This window comes from Culex pipiens, chromosome 1 (assembly GCF_016801865.2).
Source record: "Culex pipiens pallens isolate TS chromosome 1, TS_CPP_V2, whole genome shotgun sequence".
Lineage (NCBI taxonomy): Eukaryota > Metazoa > Arthropoda > Insecta > Diptera > Culicidae > Culex > Culex pipiens.
In genome coordinates this window covers 45,260,417-45,282,583 of record NC_068937.1, presented here as the reverse complement: position 1 = coordinate 45,282,583, position 22,167 = coordinate 45,260,417, and the positions used below count along the sequence as shown (strand labels likewise).

The 22,167-nt window shown below is 44.6% G+C and overlaps 1 protein-coding gene across 3 annotated transcripts in view; it reads right to left on the bottom strand.

Moving 5' to 3' along the window:
- Nucleotides 1–22,167, bottom strand: part of LOC120426071 (F-actin-monooxygenase Mical) — a 127,581-nt gene that overhangs the window by 4,266 nt on the left and 101,148 nt on the right. For 2 of the 3 annotated variants that reach the window (XR_008211723.1, XR_008211724.1), the window contains 2 exons: nucleotides 15,276–22,158; nucleotides 12,113–12,251 (listed from right to left, as the gene is read on the bottom strand). Coding sequence is in view for 1 of the 3 variants with exons in the window: in XM_039590757.2 (XP_039446691.1) it covers nucleotides 37–341; nucleotides 402–489; nucleotides 547–817; nucleotides 7,416–7,448; nucleotides 7,535–7,852; nucleotides 7,906–11,511; nucleotides 12,099–12,251 (4,774 nt within the window). In the remaining 2 variants the exon portion in view is untranslated. Of the gene's footprint in view, nucleotides 1–36; nucleotides 342–401; nucleotides 490–546; nucleotides 818–7,415; nucleotides 7,449–7,534; nucleotides 7,853–7,905; nucleotides 11,512–12,098; nucleotides 12,252–15,275; nucleotides 22,159–22,167 lie in introns of those variants that run through there. The other variant, XM_039590757.2, reaches the window with a different exon arrangement.

Genomic DNA, 22,167 nt, shown 5'->3' with positions numbered 1-22,167 from the left:
TGAAAATACTCAAAATTCAAGAGGTTCAACACTCACTGCTGCACGACAGCCGCATGTTGAGCTCCTCCTTGAGCTGGGCGTGCCGGTGCTCGAGCTGCAGCTCCTGCTGCCGGATGGTGAGCTCCTCGTCGCGCACCTTGTGCCGCGTGATGCTGCGCATCAGCTCGAGCCACTCCTTGACGAGGCCCTCGTCGTTCGCGCCCAGGTTCTCGATGTTCTTCTCGAGCGATTCGCTCTCGCCGCGCAGCTCCTTCTCGATCTCGACGCCGCGCGTCTCCAGGTCCTTGATCTTGACCTCGATCTCCTCCTGCTCGCGCTGAATCTCCTGCGCGATTCTCAGTCTGTGCGGGGTTGAAGGCGTGATTAGTGGTAGAAATTGATTGAGGAATATTTGTGAGTACCTTTTCAATTCGGCTTGACGCGATGCCTTGGACATTGCTCGCAGCTTCTTCAGTTCGTTCTTTGGCTCGTTGGTGGTGCAGCTTTCGTCTACAAAAACATTCAAATTAAACTTCTTCCTAAAAAAAACTTAAACAACTCTCTCACCATCCGATCGCTGGTAGTTGAGGGGCAGTGGCGGAATCGGTGGCGGTTCCAGCTCCTCGGCCTCCTTACGCCCAATCGGGGTGAAGCGGTTGCCGCTGGAGGAACCGCCGCCCGTTGTCGGCGAGGAACCAGTTGTCGTGGTGTCCCGGCCGGACGTGGTCGTTGTGGTTCCGGCGGCCGTTGTTGTAGTCGTGTTGTTTGAACTTGTGGTGGCAGCATTTTTAAGGCAGTCCTCCGAGGCGCACCGCTCGTACGGTGAACCTTCCTTGGTCTGGGCGGAATGGGAAAGGGGAAAATGTTATGAGAATGTAGAAATTTTGAGCGGTTTGTTAAATTGGAAAAATAAATCTTATAGATATTAGTGCTTTTGGGTAAAGTTACTACAAATTGAATTACAGTAACATAAAAAAATCATAATTTTGTAACATAAAATATCTTAAAAGCATTTAAAAAAAATGTCATTGAAATTGTTTGATTTTGAATTGTCATATTTTTTTTTAACTTGTTTGCTTTAAACCCCAGTTAAATATTAAGAGCCCATTAAAAAAGCCCAGTTACCAAACAAGTACTGCATTGTGCTTTGCAACAGAAAAAAGGAGATATTATATTTTAGGAAAATTTAGATTTGTGGAATCTTTAACTTGCTAACAAAACAGGTGAAATTCTAAGTATTCTAACAACATGCGAAAATCTATATAATACGCTGGATTTTCTATACATTCCGTACTTTCACCAAAAATACTCAAAATTTTCAGATTTTACAATATTAATATCAAATGACCGGAAATTTTTCCATCATTTCGATACTAATAATATTTTTTGTGAAATACTAAAAATTTTCACAAAACTCCGTTTTAATGAAAAATATATATTTTTTTTACAATATGGGTATACAAGAGGGTGACAAGAAAAATTGAAAATTTTGAAAATCTCAAGATGGATTCTTTAGGCAAAAACAAGTAACTGTGCCAATTTTGAGCCAAATCGGTTGTGGTTTAGGAGTTGCTATTGATCGTTGAAGTTTATATGGGGAAAACCGCAAAATAAATGGGGAAAAACATCGTTTCAGGATTTTGGAAACAGGTTGCGCAGGTCTTGCCCAAATTTGTTCAAGTGTGAGATTCTAGTAGGAAATTCAATTCCCTACAACTTTGTCGATGGGTGCAAGAAGATCCGTGTTGTTGGTTTTTTTATTGTCACCCTTGTATACAATGATTGGTAATTTTCCATACATTTCGATGGAACTTTTTTTGTTGAAAATACAAATTTTTATTTCAATTTTCAAGTTTTATTTTTGTGAAACATTCAAATTTTCACAAATACCGTACTTTTTGAAAATACAGAAAAAATATAATCATACTAAGCATATTGTTTTATAGATTTGCACAGCATTTGATTTTTGCCTGAAAATACTTAAAATTTTACAAAAAACTATATTTTTTAAGACTCAAATTTGTAATATGAGAACAATGCAAACCAAGGTTGTTAATCTATAAATTTATCGTCGGGACGATAAGGATTATCAATCGTTATTTCGATAATTTTATCGGCGATAACCTTATCAACGATAACTCATTTTAAAAATATCTAAAATTTACTTGACCAACCAAATCATGTTAAATATTCAATACTTTCACTAAGCATATATTTTTTGATAATGTAGCAAATTTCAAAGCATAATACTCAAAATAAATCACAAAATATATTTTTAAAATAATCAAATTTTCAAAGTTTGCAATATGGGTATCAAACGAAGCAAAATTTTGTAAGAGTTAGTTTTTGTAAATTAGGCCGTTGCAAATATTTTTCAAAGTTTATGTCGCCCCCCCGCCCCCCCCCTTTCAAAATTAAAAAAAAATATTTTTCCAAAAAACTTCAAAATTTCTATGAAAATATCAGTCTAATCATCTGAAAACAACCTAAAATGCCTTAAATGTTTAAAAATGTTTTGAAATTTTATGAAATTTCAATACACAGCACCGCAAAAAATTTATTTTTCACAAAAAATAAAATATTCGTCAATACTTAGATATTTTGGAAACTAATGATGGCAAAACAACGGGACAGGTGTATAATGCATTTTAAATCACTTTTTTCATTCAAATGTTGAAACCATGGCTCGTAATTTCAATTTGTATACTATATTATTTGTTTTTGCCTTTTCACTTTTTTAGGATTTTTTTAGTAAAATACTCAAATTTTCATAAAAACCATGTTTTTTGGAAATACTCAAATTTTCATAATTTGCATTACTGCCACCATTGAAAAAAAAAATAGCTTATATCCACTTTTGGCAAAAATGAAATCTTAGCACCAGGTGGTAGAGAATATTCCAACGCATCTTCTGAAACTTGAATTTCCCTAAAATAGTTTAGTTTAGATTTGGCTGCCGATGCGAAAACCCAAACGGCTAATATGCCACTCTTATGTGAAATGGCCTTGACGGAGATTTTGTGACAAACACTAAAACGCGTTTTTTCTCGGAATACTTGATTTGGCATAATAGCCGAATTTTCAATTATGGGCAGAATATGGGTTAATTAAATGTTAGAATATGAATTGCAACTCATGGAATCAATGATTTAATGAAAAATGTGTTGCGAAATGCATTACACATCTGAGTCATTCCGTGTCAACTGGGTACACTTTTGGACTCGACCTTCACCGATGTAGACCAAACTTCGAAGAAAGTTTTTAGTTTTGAAGTTCAGTTCCTCGGCAATGGTTTGGTTTAGTTTGAGATATGCATTGATTATTATGTAAACATGTCCGGGAAACACGATGCACAGTGGGCAAAAACGGGTGAAAAAACGGATCTTTTGATGCCGTCAGTTTCTGCCTATCGAAAGTACCATTTTTAATGTAAAAAATTACGAGGAATCGATTGGTGGTACTCTCATTAGCGGCAAATGACGGGAAGTGGTCCATTTTACCCCATTTTGCCTTTTTTAGGGTGTTTTTCTCGAATATCTTCAACTGCCGTAGTTTGCCGCACTTCTAAAGTATCTTATTTTATGTAAAATATCACGAGAAATCGATTGGTGACACTCTCAATGGCGGCAAGTGACGGCAAGGGCCCATTTTGCCCCATTTACCCTTTTTGTATGTGTTTTTCTTTAATATCTTGAATTTCTGTAGTTTCCTACAGTTTTAAAGTATGTTATTTTACGTAGAAAATCGCGAGGAATCGATTTGTGACATTTTCATTGGCGGCAAATGACAGCAAGGGCCCATTTTGCCCCAGTTACCCCATTTTATGTGTTTTTTGTCAATATCTTTAATTGCCGTTGTTTTTTCACTTTGAAAGTATACTATTTTATGTAAAAAATCACGAGAAATCGATTGGTGACACTCTCATTGATGGCAAATGACGGCAAGGGCCCATTTTGCCCCATTTAACCCTTATTTATGTGTTTTTCATCAATATCTTGAAATTACATTATTTCTTACAGTTTAAACATATATTATTTTATGAAGGAAATCATGAGGAAACGATTAGTGGTGTTCTCATAAACGGGAAACGATGGCAAAGGCCCGTTTTGTCCCATCTACCCCATTTTATGTGTTTTATTTAATATCTTGAATTGCCGTGGTTTCCCAAAGTTATAAAAAAGTTATTTTATACAAAAAATCGCGTGAGATCGATTGGGAATTGGGAACAACTCTAACTAACTAACGCAAATGGCGACAAGGGCCTTTTTTGCCCCATTTCATGTATTTTTAGTCAATATATTAAACGTGACGTGTTTTCCTATAAAGTTTACAAGAATGTTATTGTACAATGCACAGTACGTTCAAGATATTCACGAAAAAACATCTTCACGAAAAAACATAAATAGGGCAAAATGAGACCTTGTCGCCATTTGCCGCAAATTAGAGTGTTCTCAATCGATTCCTCGTGATTTTCTGCATCAAATAACATTTATTTAAAGTTTAGGAAACCACGGCAATTCAATATACTAAAGAAAACGCATAAATAAGGGGTAAATGGGGTAAAATAGGCCCTTCTCGTCGTTTGCCGTTTATCAGAACGCCACTTTTTTTTAACTTTGGGAAACCACGGCAATTCAAGATATTAAATAAAACACATAAAATGGGGTAGATGGGACAAAACGGGCCTTTGCCATCGTTTCCCGTTTATGAGAACACCACTAATCGTTTCCTCATGATTTCCTTCATAAAATAATATATGTTTAAACTGTAAGAAATAATGTAATTTCAAGATATTGATGAAAAACACATAAATAAGGGTTAAATGGGGCAAAATGGGCCCTTGCCGTCATTTGCCATCAATGAGAGTGTCACCAATCGATTTCTCGTGATTTTGTACATAAAATAGTATACTTTCAAAGTGAAAAAACAACGGCAATTAAAGATATTGACAAAAAACACATAAAATGGGGTAACTGGGGCAAAATGGGCCCTTGCTGTCATTTGCCGCCAATGAAAATGTCACAAATCGATTCCTCGCGATTTTCTACGTAAAATAACATACTTTAAAACTGTAGGAAACTACAGAAATTCAAGATATTAAAGAAAAACACATACAAAAAGGGTAAATGGGGCAAAATGGGCCCTTGCCGTCACTTGCCGCCATTGAGAGTGTCACCAATCGATTTCTCGTGATATTTTACATAAAATAAGATACTTTAGAAGTGCGGCAAACTACGGCAGTTGAAGATATTCGAGAAAAACACCCTAAAAAAGGCAAAATGGGGTAAAATGGACCACTTCCCGTCATTTGCCGCTAATGAGAGTACCACCAATCGATTCCTCGTAATTTTTTACATTAAAAATGATACTTTCGATAGGCAGAAACTGACGGCATCAAAAGATCCGTTTTTTCACCCGTTTTTGCCCACTGTGCGATGGTGATCAAATTAAAAATACAGCAGTTCCATATGAAAATTAAAGAAAAAAAAAAAGTGCTTCGATTTGGCTCAAAATTTTTCTGGGGTTCCTTAGCCAAATTAATTAGACCCGTATTTTTTTTTTGTTTTGCCATTAGGGTGGCCTACGCCGTGTTAGGGTGGTCCGAAAAATTGCCATTTTCGTCGATTTTTACAAAAACCACTTTTTTCAAAAAATCATAACTTTGCTCCATTTTAACCGATTTTAGCTGTCTTGGGCGCAAATGAAAGATGATAAGTTTGACTTCCAAGAAAAAATAATTTGGAGTTTCAAAAATCTAGCCTAACATTTGAAAAAGTCTTATGAAAACATCAAATGCCGTTTTGACGGCGTCTGGACCAAAGAGCCTATATCTGAAAATATTTTTATCGGATTTCTCTGAAAATTTTACATAACATATACAAAATTGGGCGAGGTTTATTAACAGGATTCAAAGATATGATTTTTTGAAAATAAAATCCGGGTTTTTCGACGCGCCGCGCGCGAAAACGGGAAATTGAGGAAATCGGCAAAAAATCAACTTTTTTCACTAAAACTGCGATAACTCGAAAATTTCAGCGATGACATATACATGTTAGGGTATCAATTTTTGTAATTGAAATACGCAACTTTTGGTACCCTAACATGTATAGGTCATCTCTGAAATTTTCGTGTTATCGCAGTTTTATTGAAGAAAGACGGCGCGTCGGAAAACCCGGATTTTATTTTCAAAAAATCATATCTCTGAATCCTGTTAATGAACCTCGCCCAATTTTAGATGTTATGTAAAATTTTCAGAGGAATCCGTTAAAAATATTTTCAGATATATGCTAATTGGTCCAGACACCGTCAAAACGGCATTTGATATTTTCATAAGACTTTTTCAAATGTTAGGCTAGATTTTTGAAACTCCACATTATTTTTTCTTGGAAGTCAAAATTGTCATCTTTCATTTGCGCCCAAGAAAGCTAAAATTGGTTAAAATGGCAGAGTTATGATTTTTTGAAAAAAAAAAGTGGTTTTTGGGAAAATCAACGAAAATAACAATTTTTGGACCACCCTAACACAGCGTAGGTCACCCGAATGACCAAAAAAAATACAGGCCATAGTTTTATCAACATTTGAATAAAAAAAAAGTGTTTTAAAATGCATTTTACACCAGTCCAGTTGTTTTGCAATAATAAGTTTCAAAATTTCTAAGAAGTGACGAACAAAATTTGTTCACTGTACTAGGAATTCCACAAAAAAAATCAAATTATTTTCAAGCGAGCTCAAACATGCTAAATATGATTATAAACGCAGGAAAATGCATTTCAAATTGTATTGTATTAATTGAACATCCATTCCCGAGCAGACGGTAATTACAAAATTCATGCCATTTTAATAACAAATTCTGTTAAAACAACAGAAAGTGTTATGAAATCTTCTTGAAAAATCAATTTTTGCATAAGAGTTAAAGAACAGTTTATGTTATCATAACAAAATTTGTTATTTTTCTGATATAGGTTGAAGGCCAAAACAACTTTGGAATAACATTTTTTTGTTATGGAAGAATACCTCCAACTGTTATTGGAATAATCGGATTAGTTGTTAAAATAACAAAAAATAATAACAAAGATTTGTTCGAACGATAAGTAAAAGTGTTATTAGTCTGTTATTACAATAACAATCCAATAACAAAAATTTCAAAACGACGAATAACAAATCTTGTTATAAATAAGATAAAATGTTATTGGCCTAGTACTTTCAAATATCAAAAAATGTTATTCCCAAGTTATTTCTGTCTGCTCGGGTTACCAATAATTTTTTAAGTTTTTAGAAAAAAAAACATTGTTTTTTGGGACTAACTAATCGAAGGAAATCATAAATTAGTTACTGTGCTCAGAGAAAACAGTGCTTGTCATAAAATTAAACTTAGAAAAAAAGAAATATTAAGTAGGTACAAAACAACAATCAACCAAAAAAGAGAAAATCCTTACACCAAAACCCATATTCCTCACATCAAAGCACGACTGAAAGAGGTAAACAGAAAAAGATATTGAATATCACAAAATCTCCCACCACCAAATTGTTTTCCACCACTTCAACCTGTACCCACCTTGGACTTATCCTTCAGCTTCGGCGAGATCTTGAACCTCAAAAATCCCACACCTCCTCCTGATCCTCCTCCGCCACTAGTCGAACTACTCGCACTGTTCGGCACCGCCAGCTCATTCCCACTTCCGCAGCCGCCTTCCTTCTTGGTCGGCGACGAGTCCTTACTGCCGGATGACGCACCAGTCTGCACTTCCGTCTTCTTCCTGCTGTTGAAAAACTCCGACACCTTCTCGATGATGCTCTTGCGGCGCTCGCGGTCCTTGCACTTGCTGCGCGTCCTCAGCCGCAGCTCGTCGCCGGCGCCGCCACTGGAACCGGTCTGAAAAAAAATCAAGTGAGTTTCAGGGAGATGTTTGTTTGGCGATGGCTTACCGTTGGGCTCTGCACCAGGTTCGGGTCGGACACGTAGTCCTGCAGCTTGGCCCCGATCAGGGGTTCGTCCGCCGGCGAGATAAAGTCCGGATCGTTGCTGAGGTTTTTGAGGATCGACACGTCGTTGACGCTCTTCGAGGTCATCAGCTTGGTCGAGCGCTCCTTGAACTTGGTGTCGTCGCACTTGTTCGGATCTTGGTCGTTGAGTTCGCGCAGGTTGATGTGGAACTTTTTGCGCAGCAGCTGGACGCGATCTTCCGGGGAGAGGCCGAGGTCCTGGTTGGACTTGAGACGAGCACGGGCGCGGGCTTCTTCGCGGAGTTGCTCGGTCAGGGTGAGCGTTTCTTCCGCGGGTTTCTTGGCGTTCGTGCGAGGGGTTGCCTGCAGGTAGCTTGCTGGGGTGGCGAACGACGCGATGTTCTCCTTGTTGGGGAAGATGGGAAGCGGGGTTGGTTGGACGAAGGTCGTTTCCTTGCTGTCGAGGATGCGGTTACGACGATCGCTGGCGACGGGTTGATAGGAGGGGAATCCTTCGGGTGGATGTGCTGGCGTAGGATGGCTCGGAGTCGCCGGAGACACTCCCGGGAGCACGTTGTTCCGGTTTCGACTCCGGTTGAGGCGCTTCTCCGCGTTCAGCTGCTTCTTCGTTTGCAGCTTGTCCATGACTAGATCGTGAATGATGTCCTTCTGCTTGACGCGCTCCTTGGTGATCTCCTCGATCTTCTTCTCCACGCTCTTTGGCACTTCGAGTGAACTTTGTTCGGTGTAAATGCTCGCCGCGGCAGGCTTCTTCACTGGTTCCACTACCGAAGCCTCATCCAGGCCGGCGTCTCCCTTCGACGACTTTCGCTTGCTCTTCTTAACCTCCAACGAATCTCGAGCGCTGCTAATCAGTGCGATCTTCTGCTGCAGTCGCTTCACGTACTCATCGTACCCGATGTCGTCGATGTTGTTCTTCAGCGAGTCCTTCCTCATATTCCTCTCCAGACTGCTTCGCTTTCCACCGGAACTCGACTCCGTTGACACCTTCCGAACCGGACTCCCTCCCGACTTCTCCCCTTCCAACTGCTTCGAGCTGAACGAACTCACACTTCCTCGACCGCTGCTTCCACTGCCCACCGTTCGTTCCACCGGAGCCACGATCGTCGGCGCTTCACTCTCCTCCGTAGTCGTTGCCGTTCCCTGCGACGAAGTAACGATCAACAAGCTGTCCTCCTCGATGTCGTTCAAGCTATCCAGCTGCTGCGGCGGCGGCTGCTGCTGCAACGCCTTGTTCTGCGCCGCCAACGCACTGAACGTGATCTTCGCGGGCGGTTCCTCGTTCATCGGCGTTTTCGAATCGTCCGCCACGGCACTGTTCAGCAGGTACGCTCCCTGCTCGATGTAGTCCACCCCGGCGACCTGCTTGTTGATCGCTTCCACCAGCTTAGGCTTGCTCGACTGCGGCAACTGCCCGTAGCTGTTTCCCATCGCGTACGTCGCCGGCTTGGAGCTTTTCGGATCGACAAACTCCACGTAACCGCGGTTCTTCAGCATCGCCCGATTCGTGGCGGAGTAGCTCTCGATGCAGCTCTCCTCCTCCGATCCAGTGTCCATAAATTCAATGTCCTCGATCGCCAGGTTCTTCATAATTCCATCCTCGGAAGCCTGCTGGCGAACTTCCACCGGCGCCAACGGCGCCGCCGCGATCACTTTCTTCTGCTGCAGCCGGCCATGCTTCGGCTTGTTCCGCCGGATCGTGCCCTTGTTCGAGCTCAACGCAAACTCAATGTCGACAAAGTTCTCCGACACGGCGTCATCCGCCGCCCAGTCGGACAGTTCGGTTTCCGTCAGGTTCTGCGCCGTAAGTTCCGTTTCCGAGTCGGAGCCTTCCGCTTTGGCGAGCTGCGGAAGCAGCTGGGACGGCGCAAGCGGTGTCTTTTCCGCGTCGGTTTCCGGTGACTTGCGGTTCGCGGCGAAGCTTAGGTTGCGTGGCTTCTGCGGCTGGAGATCCAGCACCAGCGGCAGGTTCTTCAGCGTGTCCAGCTTGTTTTCGTTGCGCGTGTCGAACTTGAGGTCCGGCTTTGGCTGGGTGGGACTAGAAGGTTTGGAAGCCGGCTGCTCGACGGGTTCCTCTTTGGGTTCGAGCTCGAGAACCGGCAGCGGGATTGGAGGAAGCTTCCGCTCCTCCGTCGGAGTTGGAAGCTTCTCCTCTAGCACACAAATACTGTCCAGATTCATCTCCTGCTGGGAAAGCTTCGCGGCGATCTTCGTATCCGGTGGCAGCTCCTCCAGCAGCTTGAGATCCTCCGGATCTCCGATGTACTTCCCGTCGATGATCATCAGACTGTCGATCTGCATCAACTCTCCGGCGGTATCGCGCACCTCAACCCTCGGCACGAACCGCTCGTCGTTCTGCGTCTCCGGACTGGTCGTCGAGTCCAGGATAAAGTGCGGGATGTCATCGACGCTCGAAGTACTGCTGCTGCTACTGCTGGAGCTCGATTCCGATATGCTGTCGGAATCGATGTCCTCCTCGTCTTCCTGTTCCTTATTCCAGGGAACTTCCGGCACCTGAATGGAAGTCTCGTGCGCTGGACTTCGCGTACGCTCCTGCTCTTCCTCTTCCTCCACCTTGTTCTCGTTGCTATCGATCTTGATGCTGCTGATAATGTCCGGGATGTTGTTCTTCAGCTCTCCATTGCTCTGAACGGACGTTCCTTTAGCCGCCGACGGCGGAGTCATGCTAAAGTTCAGCGTAGTCTCCACCAGCGATCGATCGCAGTTTGGCGAGTCCGACGTCAAGTCGATAAACATGTGCTTCAGGTTGGAGATGTTCTTGATCTCCACGATCCGATCGCCGTCCTCCACGATCGGTTTCTGCTCCGTTGGCTCTTCCTCCACCCTTCTCGACTCCTTCTCCGGCGTGATCAAGCTGATCGTCTCGATCAGTCGTTCGTTGTTGTTGTTTGGGCGATCGTCCTTCTTCTCCTTCGCTTCCTCCTTCTTCAGCTCGTTCAGCTTGTTCTCCACCAGCGTTGCGTTGACCGTTTCAGCATACCTCTTGGGCGCGATCTTCCCGTCGTACACGTTCTCCTTCTCTTCATGCCGACCAGTCAGCATGGCTTCCTTGCGCAGCGCCAGCAGCGATGTCGCTGCCGGAGCCGACGTCTTCTGCAGGAAGGTCTGCATCGTTGGGCTGATCTCCGGCGCCGGATTGAGCAGCTTCTGGCACTCGGTAATGTTCGAGTGGAAGCTTTTGAACTTGGAGTCCAGCGCCGAAGCGGAACCGCTCTTGAGCACCCCGGTTCCCGCCGTAGATTCTCCCAGCAGATACTTCTTCTTCAGCTCCAAACTCTTCTTCGAAGCGATCCCCTCGGTACTGGCGGTCTTACTGAGCGCGTAGTCCCCGGGTCGGGGGATCGACAGCGGGGCACGATTCTGGCTCAGCTTGATCGTGGGATCGACCTCGATCAGCGGTTTGAACTCCAGGTGGATGTCACGCTTGTAGTACGGATCGTCGTCACCGGGCGATCGCTGCTTGCTGTCCGCGAGATTTCGCACGTTGGTCGTCGCCGAGAACTGCCGACGCTGACGGACGCCATTGTCGATCGTCATCTGCTTAACCTGTTGGGTTGTTTTAGGTTAAGCAGGTATTAGACTATGACAAACAGACAAACAAACTCAAGGAGCTATTATACTACGGCAAACAAACAACCCAACTCGCACTTTTTGGCAGTTTGTCTGGATTTGTTTGTACAAAAGTCGTCCTGCATACATTTGTGAGCAAACGCGGCAATGCCGCAAACAAGTTTGCGAGTTTGGCAAACTGTCAAACACGAAAAAGTGCGAGTTTGTTTGTTTGTTTGCGGTAGTGTAATGGCTCCTTCACACTATTTGTTTGCAGAATACATTTTGAGTTGTTTGTGAAGGAGCTATTAGACTATGGCAAACAAACAAACTAGCACTTTTTTGTGTTTGACAGTTTGCCAAACTCGTAAACATAGCCAAATGTATGCTTTTTCTGCAAACAAATGCAGGCAAACAAACAGAGCAGGCAAACTGCCAAACTGTCAAACAGTATGTTTGTCGTAGTCTAATACGTCCTTGGGATTGCCGCAAATAAGTTTGCGAGTTTGACAAACTGTCAAACATGAAAAAGTGCGGCGAGTTTGTGCAACAGTGGCGCGAGTGGCGCATTCGTTTGAACCTACCTGTACTTTAGCCGGTCGTCGCAGGTGCGTATCGTCGATGAAGATGCGCGGCGGCAGCCGGTGGTGGCTCGGCTCCTGGTCAAACTCCGAGTCCGTCGAGATCTCCGTCGCCGAGTTGACCTCCTCCGAGTTGGAGTCCGAGTCGGAACCGCCCTGGAAAAAATAGGCGGAGAAGCGTTACTGCAAGCTGCTTCACGGCAAGTGTTGAGAGTTTCAACAACGAAAAAAAAAAAACAGACCAAACTGAAGAACAACAACACAAAACAATTGCTTGAGAGGGGAGTAAAATTTTCCAAAAAAGGGCAGGTTTGAGGTTAGGAAGCAAGAACGCTTAGGTGGTAGAGCCAGCATGGACGGGATTAGTGACGGCGTCGTCAACGTTAAACTAGTGCGCAGCGAGAAGTAAGCCTTCGGGTACGATTTAATCGAAAGAAGTTTTGATTTTTTTGTTTGTTTGTTTAGTAGTTGATTGATTTTTAAAGTGTTGCTTTCATGAAATTTCGTGGTTTTGTACAGCGACGTGCAGAGCGAATGGTTCACAACTATACAAAGAAAAGTCCTGATGAGCTTTTTGAAAAACTGTCAATATCAACGTGATTTTCGACTGTTTGTTGCTGGTTAATGACGAGAATTCAAGAAAAGGCTGTGAATCAGGTTGTCAAGTTTCATGTTGATTTCGATAAGATAGAATGTTAACCAGTTTCAACGAATCCGTAGTGATTATTGCATTCGATCATTATTGCTCGACTCATGATAAAAACTTCAAAAATAAAAATAAAAAACAAAAATAAAAAAAAATTTAAGAAAAACGCAAAAATCTAAATATTTCAAAAATTTCAACTATTTTTAAATATATAAAAATAAAAATAAAATTAAATAGATAGGTTTAATTTGTATATTTTTTTTTAATTTCATTAATTCCAAAAACTTCAAAATGTTTAAAAAAATTAAAAATATTTTAAAAAATCAATCATCAATAAAAAAAATATTAATTAATTTTTATCATGACCTCATGATAAATTTAAATAAAAAAAATATAAAAATGTGAATGTCTAAAAATTCAAAATTTCTAACTTTATTTAAAATATCAAATATTTTCAAAAAATAAAATTTGAGGTATTATTTTTATAATATTTTGAAATTTTTGAAATTATTAAAAAAAATCAAAATTTCTTTTCATTTTGAAATTTTTTTAATCTCTGATATTTTTAAGTTTTCCAATTTTTTTAACATGTTTTAAAACTAAAAAAAAAACAATTTTAAAAGTTTTATATTTAAAAAAACAACACAAAATCGAATAAAAAAATTAAAGATCAAAAAATTAACAAAATTTTAAATAATATTAATGTAAAAATCATTAAAATTTTTTGAAATATTCAGATTTTTTTAATTTTTAAATTTTTTGAAATTGCTTGATATTTTAAAAAAAATGTTTTTTTTTTATTTTGGAAAAAAAAATAAAAATTAATACAAAAAAAAAACTAAAATGTCAAACAATATTAAATTTTACAAAAATTAAACAAATCTAAATATTTCAAAATTTTCAAAAATTAAAAAAATCTAAAATTTCTAAGAATTTAAAAATTTAAAGATTTCAAAAAAAATAATAATATTTTAATTTATAAAATAAAAAAAAAACAAAGAGATACGTTTAAGTAGAGGTTAATACTTTTTTGATTTAATTCCTGAAATTAATTCCTAAAATTCTCAAAAAAATTACAGATTCAAAAAATGATGTTTTTTTATTTTTTAAACTTTTGGATTTTTCTGAAGTTTTAAATTTCTGGAAATTGTCAAAAAATTATTGTTTTGATATTTTTTTATTTTTTTCAAATTTTGAATTCTTTAGATTTTTTTTTTTTTTTTTTAAAAATTAAATTGCTTGACATTTTTAAAAGTTTAAAAATTTTGGAAGTTTGGAAATATTTTTTTATTTTTATGAATTTATAAAAAATACCTACATTAAAAGTATTTTTTTAATTTTTGAAATTTTGTATCTTTTAACCTTTTAGATTATTTTTTTGAAATTTTGAATTTCTAGAAATTGTTAACAATTAATTTTTTTAATTATTTTTTAATTTTTGAAAAATTTGAAATATATAGGTATTTTTCATTAAATAAATAATAAAATTCCTTGATATTTTTGAAAGTTTGCAATTTTTGAATGTTTGGAAATTAATTTTTATTTTTTTTCCAAAAAAAAAACAAAAAAATAAAAATATCAAACAATTTAAAAAATTAAAAAATCTAAATATTTAAAAATATTAAAAACTGAAAATTATTCTAAAAAATCAGAAAAAACAAAATTTCTAAACATTTAGATTTTCTAAAATTTCAGAAGGTTTAAAAATGTTAAATGCCCCACCCGTGTGGATCAATCGGACCGCGCACTGGACTCACAATCCAGAGGTCACCGGTTCGAATCCCGCGGCGGGCGCTCTAAAATTCTTTGTGTAAATATGGGTATTCGGCGCCGTCGCTCCGTACCATACTTTCATACACTTAGGAGCCCAGGGCGGCGAAGTCCTTGTAGATAAAAAGGAAGACACTAGTGGTTGGTACTATCAATGGTGGCCGACAGCTATAAAGTCAACTTCGTTTTTCCGTTTGAAAATCTAAATTTAAAAAAATCTTAAAAAATATGATAGAAATTGTGTTTTTCAGAAATTGTGAAATTTTTTATATTTTTTAATTTATTAAAATTTTGAAATTCTGAAAAAAAAAAATTTTTTAATATTTTTCGAATTTTTTTATGTTTTTAATTTTTTTAAAAATTAAAAAGAGTCAAGATCCAAAAAAATGTCGGTGGTAGATCAAAATTTTACAATCGTGAAATCGCGATCGCGAGTCGAATTGCGATCGAAATATTACGATCGAGTGCAATAATCACCACGATTATCTTTGCGGTTAACTTTACGCAGTAGGCCTGGCCTGCTAATTATTGGAAATATATGTTTAAAGAAATTTTAAAAGAGTTTCTGTCCAGCTAGCCAGATTCACAGCCTTTAACGGGTTAATTCGCCACAGAGCGGTTGTAGTGTTCAAATCGCATTTCCAAATGCGCTGACTACGACGATCTGCGACATCAATACGGCGGTGGCGATGTTTTATCAGTTATCAGTAGCGCAGAAAAAACACATCAAAATCACACCGAAACACGCTAGCAGATCTCTTTACCTCTCTCTTGCGATCACTTGATCTTGACTTGTAAGTTCCTTCTCGTTAAATCGTACCCAAAATCCAGGAGTCAGGGGGTGTGTAGAGGTGCGAAGGGGGCGTGGGTGCAAACAAGTTCTACGTTTTCTATGTACAGTTTTGCGTGGGTCTCAGTGGGATGTTCGTAATTTTGAAGTTCATGAGTTCGTCGAAAGGTTGATGTGGTGGGGATATGACTGAGAGTGTGCTCGTTTTAAGAAATGGCGCAATTATCGCGACGGTTCGAAGATTCACCCCCGCGGCGATAGGAGGACGCGCCGGCAGAGGACGGAGTGTCCTTTCGGGCGTAATGGGTCATTCGGGACGGCTGGGTGATGGCTTTCGTGGTGATACGGCTCATCGCGGCCGAGCCGGACGAACCGTACGACGTCATGGGGTGATGGTACGAGCTGGAGGTCGTGATCGGGGTTCTGTGCGCGGTTGAGGAGGGAACTGGCAGATGGAAGTCCTCGTCGTCAGTGTCTGCGAGCTCACGGATGTAGGGGTTCGGGTCGTTCTTGGAGATTTGCGAGCGGATGTACTTGTTGGCTTTCTCGTGAAGTCGTTGGCTGCGCGATACGATCGCGCTGTTGTCTACCTTGGCACGACGCGAGTACTGGGTCTTGGTGATCTCCCGTGAGGGTAGATCGTGCGATCGAGACGAAACCGAACTGTACGGGATGTGAGCCGCGGTCTTTGATCGCGGAAGGGTGTGCGACACCGGGTAGTCTTCCAGATGCATCGGCTCGTGGTAGTAACGGCCACCAACGCGACTGATCGGAACCTCCATCTCGTGAGCGGAAGTTCGTTGGGGTCTGCTCACAGGCATCTCCATATCATGAGCGGACACTCGCTGTGGTCTATTAGTGGGAACTTCCATGTCGTAAGCACGGTGCGATCTTGACACCGGGACTTCGGTCTCGTACATGGGATTGCCACGTTGTGCCTTCGGAACGTACTCGTCCGGATCGTACCACTTGGGTAGATCCGAATCCGGCTCCTCGAATCTCCTATTGATCCTCGGAACGTACTCCTGCGGATCGTAATCCTTCGGGATCGTCGTCTTGGCAGGGAACCGCTTGCGCGGCTTCCGTTCTACCTTCAAATCTTCCAGCTTCCGCTCCAATGTCTTAACGTCCTCCTTCTTCTGATGCTTCTGCTCCTTGTAGTACGGAACGCCACGATCGAGGATCGCTTCCCACTTGGAAAAGTCCGTGCTGCGCGGGATCGGCGATTCCCGATCGATGTCAACCCTTGTCGCTTCCACGTCCAACTTGGACGTATCTGTCGTCGAGTTACATTTCCGAACGCGTTCAAACCGCTTCGGTTCCCTGAAGCTCGACAGCTCCTCGTCCGAGCCCTCAAAGTCCAAGTGACGCAACCGCGGATTCACCAGGTGCTTCACCGTCGACGGCGGCTCAATGTCAAATCCATAATCCCGCAGCTCATCCAGCGAATGCTTCGCCTGCCTGGCACTAGCCTTCGAGCTGCTCGGCACCTCCAGCCGATCGTACGACTTGGAGCGACGCTTCAGCTGCCTTGACTGCTCCGGCACCACGTAGAACGTATCGATCACCTTGTCATCCTGCTTCACAAACACCTGCTCTATCGCAATGTTCTCAATGCTCGGAGACTTGCGAGCCCTGCGCGGATTGACGCAGATCGAGTTGTCGAACGGTCTAGCCACGACCGGCGAAACGCTGCGCTCGATCTGCTTCGGCTTCCGAAGCGGTCGCTGGGGTTGCTGGGACGACGCTTCCGGCGATTCCTGCGACTTCTCCTGCAGCATCTGCTTGTACGTGGTAAAGTCGGACTTGGGCTTGTGGTCGATTGCCGGAGGCGGCTCGTACGTAACTGACATGTCCAAATTGGAACCAACTATACCGGACGTGATGTCCTTCAGGATGTGGGCATAGTTGTTCGTGACTCCACTTGTGGAAGGCTGCGGAGCCGGCTTGTCCTCCTCCGTGTGCAGCGTGTACACTTGAATCTCCTGCGGCACGTGGTTTGCGATCTGCTTGATCTTGTCCGTGTAGTCGAGCACCTTGAGTGGCTTCGATTCCTCGATCGCAGGTTTCTGGGTCATGCTCACCAAGTCCGGCAGCGTGCTGAGCGATGTCGTAGACTTGCTGATCAAGCTGCCGTCCTGGTTGAGTGTCTCGCACAGCGAGTCGAACAAGTCGGTTTCCTTGACGGAGATGTCCGTAGCTTCCGTCAGAACCGTCATCATCGCTTCAGCCTTCAAGTCCTTCTTTTCGCTTGGTGTTTCCGGAATCTTCTTCGGTTGTGCATTCAAGAACTTGTCCGTCAGCTGTTGAGCTGCCTGCGTGAACTCCTTCTCGGAGAGGGGAATCTTCGGTGCGATCTGCTCAGTCTTGGAAGCTTCCAGCTTCTTCTCCGTCACCTTGATAGGAGCCGCAGCAGCTACTGCACTCTTTTCCACTGACACGATCTTGTTTTGTTCAGGAAGTTTCGGAACAACTGGAGTTACAGCCAGTTTCTGTACCGGCTTTGTCTGCTCTGTTACCTTTGAAACAGTCGGAACCATCTTCACCGTATTCTCCGCTGGAAGTTTCTTCTGCTCAGCCACTTTCGGAACACTTGGAACAGTCTCAACCTTCTTCGGAATTTTCTTAATCGGCTTCTCATCATCCGATGAGAGCAGATCATCAAAGCTCACCACTTCCGTCGTTTCCACGCTGTCAAGCAGATCGTCAAAGTCGACGACGAACGGTTTGTTGGCTGAGCTTCCTGGCTCGCGGCTCAGAATACTAAGCTGATGATCGATATCGTTGGGCGTGGTTGGCAGCTGGAACGGTTTGCGTTCTACCTTTGGTGCTTCCGCGGTAACTCGTAGCGATGTTGTGCGTTCCAAGGGCTTTGTCGGGGTTGGGAGTTGCTTCTTGGGAGATTTTCTTTCCATCGGTTTCGGTGCAGGTTCAAGCTTCTGTGCGGATTCTGCGTTTACCTTTAGGGAAGTTGTTCGTTCCAGTGGTTTTGGAGTTGCTGGAAGCTGTTTCTTTGTCGGAGATCTTCTCTCCATCGGTACCGGAGCCGATTCCGGCTTCTGAACAGGAACTACGTTTATCTTGAGAGGCTCTGTACGTTCCAGTGGTTTCGGAAGCTGCTTCTTTGTCGGTGATTTTCTTTCCATCGGTACCGGAGCCGGTGCCGGCTTTGAAGAAGCCGTTACCTTGAGCGATTCTGTTCTTTCCAGAGGTTTCGGTGTCGTCGGAAGCTGCTTCTTTGTCGGAGATCTTCTCTCCGCTGGCACTGGAGCGGATTCTTGCTTCTCAACAGGTTCCACTTTGGGCAGCGCCGACTGAATCTTGAACGAACCTGTCCTTCCAACTTCCGTCGGAGCAGTCACCTTCCCGGCCGCCTTCGGCGGTGACGGTGCCTTCTGCTTCGCGTACTGCTCCTTAATCTGCGCGCTTCGCTCCAGGTTAATCTTCATGCGATCCGGCTGCGGAGACTCCTTCTTCGCCGGAGTCTCCCGGATCACCTCGATCTTGTACTCCGCGTCGTTCGGCTTCGCCGCCAGTGGCTTCAGCGAGGACGCCTCCATCGCGGCAATCGTGTTGGCGCGCTGCAGCTTGTGGAACATCTTCGCGAAGGAGGACTTTTTGCGCTCGACCGGCACCGGCACGTCGTCGATCATGTCGTCCAGGTTCGCTCCCGGCATGATCTCCGCGACAAGTTCGTTGATTTTGTCGCTCACCGGAGAAGCCGGACCGTCCTGCTGGGCGGAGCGCACCGGTGCAGGCTTGCAGATGATCGAGCTGCGGAACTCGGAAAGGGTGCGCGGAACGTCAACGGGTTTGCTGTCGACTAGGTCTTGTACGGGAGCTGCAGCTTGCTCCAGCTCGCCGCGGAAAGCGGCTTCGTGCTTCTTGCGCAGCTCCTCGAAGCAGACCTCGTCGGACGATAGTTTTCGCTGCTTCGGCTTCTCTTCCTCGATAGGAGACTTGGGTGCTTCGATTACTGGTTCAAGCGGTTCCTTAACTGTATCGATCTTTGTCAAAACGGGTGTCGGCGAAGCCGACACGGGCTTGACAGATTCCGTCTTGTCGATCGTCTTTGTCGTGATCGGAGTTGCTTCGATGGATACCGAGCTGACGCTCGCTGAAGCTGGCGGGACGATCTTCTTGGCCGCAATGGGAGTAGAAGGCTTGGTAGCTGTGTCGGTCTTTCTGCTTGCAACGGGTGTTGCCGGTTCTTTGACTACCTTGTTTGCTGGAGCTGACTTTGGTACAACTTCGCCGTTGGTAACCGCGGTTGGAAGATTCGAGTTGGTAGCTTTTCTTGTCAGAACAGGTGTTCCCGATGTTGGTAGCTGTTCCGAAGTGACGTTCTTTCTGATTAGGATCGGAGAAGCAGTTTCCGACTTGGCAACCTTGTCAACGGGTGAGCTATTGACCTTCCTCGCCACTACGGGTGTGGCAGGTTTTGAACCCGTATCGATCTTCTTCGGAACAGCCGCGACCTTATCCAGCGATGTTGTGCTACCAGCTTGCTTCAACTTCAACGGGAACTTCTGCACCGGTTTCGGCAATTCCGCGGCTTGCTTTGACTCAGTTTGGGTTGACAGTTTGGGCGTTTCGACGTTCTTCTTCGTGACCTTGGGCGTCGCAGGCGCTATCGGCACCACCTGCGGCACCACGGTCCTCTCCGCTGTCCTCGTTTCGTTAGTAGCTTTCGCGCCGCTTTCGGCGCCAGCCGGTGGTGATGTCCGCTTGCGCTGGGGGGCCTGAAAGGGCTGGTTTGTAATGGGTTCCGTCACCGTCGTGACGGTGGGTTCTTGCAGCAACGCTTCGAACGCTTCGTCCACCTTACCTAGGTCCTGCTCGGAGCTGCTCTTGATCGGGGTGTCGATCGTGTTCAAGCTGGTGGAGGAAGCGGACCGCGTGTCCAGCTTGGACAAGCTGGCGAGGTAGATCTCCTCCAGCGTTTCCTGCATCTTGACGGGTACGGTGATCTTGAAGGGGGGTCGTTTGACGGTCATTTTGGGGACCGCCGGAGCGGTGGGCTTTTTCACCGGCTTCGGGGACTGCTTGGGGGAAAGCTTCTTCTTGGTAGGTTTTGGGCTTTGCTTTGGCTTGGGGAGACCTACGATTTCTTCAAAGTTCTCTACGGCGGAGTCGTCCACGTCGCCGAGCAGGTCCTCGAACAGCTGTTCGTCTAGGTCGGGTGAGCGTCGCTTGGGGGTGGGAGGTTTGGTCTTTTTGACCGGTTTTGGCGATACGCGGTCATCGGAAGTCTTCTTTTTAGTTGGGGGTGAAGTCTTGGTTAGTTTCTTGGCGGGGAGCGGAGACTTGTCGATGTCTTTGAGCAGGTCGTCAAAGAGTTTGTCGTCGTCGGGAGATTTGCGAGTTGTGGGGGTCTTTTTGGGAGGCGAGCTGCTTGCTTTGGGTGCGGCTTTCGGGGACGGAGGAGTCTTGCCGCCGGCAACGGGTTGGAAGGCGAGAGCGTTTTTAGTTGGACCTGGGGACGGCGGCGCAGGTGCGATCGTGGACTCCGTGGAGGACTTTTTGATCGGCTGGAAGGCCAGAATGTTCTTCTTGGGTGGAAGGGGAACGACTGGAGGTTTGGGGGCGAGGTTGACCGTGGGTTTCGGGGGAGCCTTCTGCACGGTGACTGGAGACTCGACGCTGTTCTTGCGGGAGATTGCTGGCGATGCTAGGGACGACGGTGTTGACGGGGAGGACTTGGCCGTGCTGGGACCGAAGTACTTCATCAGATCGACCTCGCTGGACTTTTTGCGGGTAAGCATGGGGGAGCCTTCAACGCTGGACACGGACGACGGAGTCGCGCTAGCTTTGGGACTGGTTGTCGGTGCCGGGTTCGCGTTAGGGAAGTACTTGGCAAGGTTGACACCCTGCAAAGCGGACACGTCCTTGTTCGGAAGCTGCTTCGGCTTCGCCTCAACCTTAGCCCCGGTGAAGAACTTGGACACGTCCTTCTCACTCTTGACGCCCACGATACGAGGACCCTCAACGGCGGACTTGATCGACTGCATGTTACTCTTAAACTTCTGCGCGTCGACCTTCTTCATGCGCCGATCCAGCGCGGCCTGATCCTGCTTTATCTTCTCCAGGAAGTCGTCTTCGCCCTCTTCACGAACCTTCGGTCGACTACGACGCTTCAGCTGCTTCTGCGGAGTGCTTCGACCGCTGCTGTTGCATTCCTTAAGATCCTCCTTGAACACTTCCTCAAACGCGATATCGTCCGGATGTCCGGAGGAAGAGACGCGGCTAGCGGTGGACGGTGTCGGAGAGGGAGTCGCGGGTTTGTGCTTGCGGTGCTTCTTCAACGACGGGGTTGGCGAACCCGGAACTTCCGGTTGTTTTTGGTGCTGGCGGCGCAGGGACGGAGTCGGCGACGGGGGAGGTTTGGGTGACGATTGGGCAAGTCGGCGAATCGATGGGGAAGGCGAGGGTGGAATTACGACCGGAGTGACCTCGGGGGGTGAATCTTTGGGTGGCGACTGCAACGGTTTCGGCGGCGATTGCTGTTTGTCTGACTTGATGAGTGTGCTGAGACTGTTCATGAGACCACCGAAGAAGGAGGTTTTGGGTTTTGGGGGTTCGCTTGGGGGAGGAGTGCCAACGGGGGTGGTGTTGGCGCCGGCGGCTCCATAAGTCGGAGGACCCTGCGGTGGTGGCGACGGGGTCGACGAGTGCAACCACTGCTCGCGAACGCTAAGCTTCTGGAGCATTTTCTCGCGGATGGCCTTCTCCTCGGCGGATTCTACCGGAGGTGCCGGAGGGTTGTTACCAAAGGTGCTACTACTAGTGCAAGGTTCGTTAAGGTTAGACTGAGGAACGGCGGTAGTCGGCGGTTCAACTACCGACTTAGGGGGAACCTGAAAATT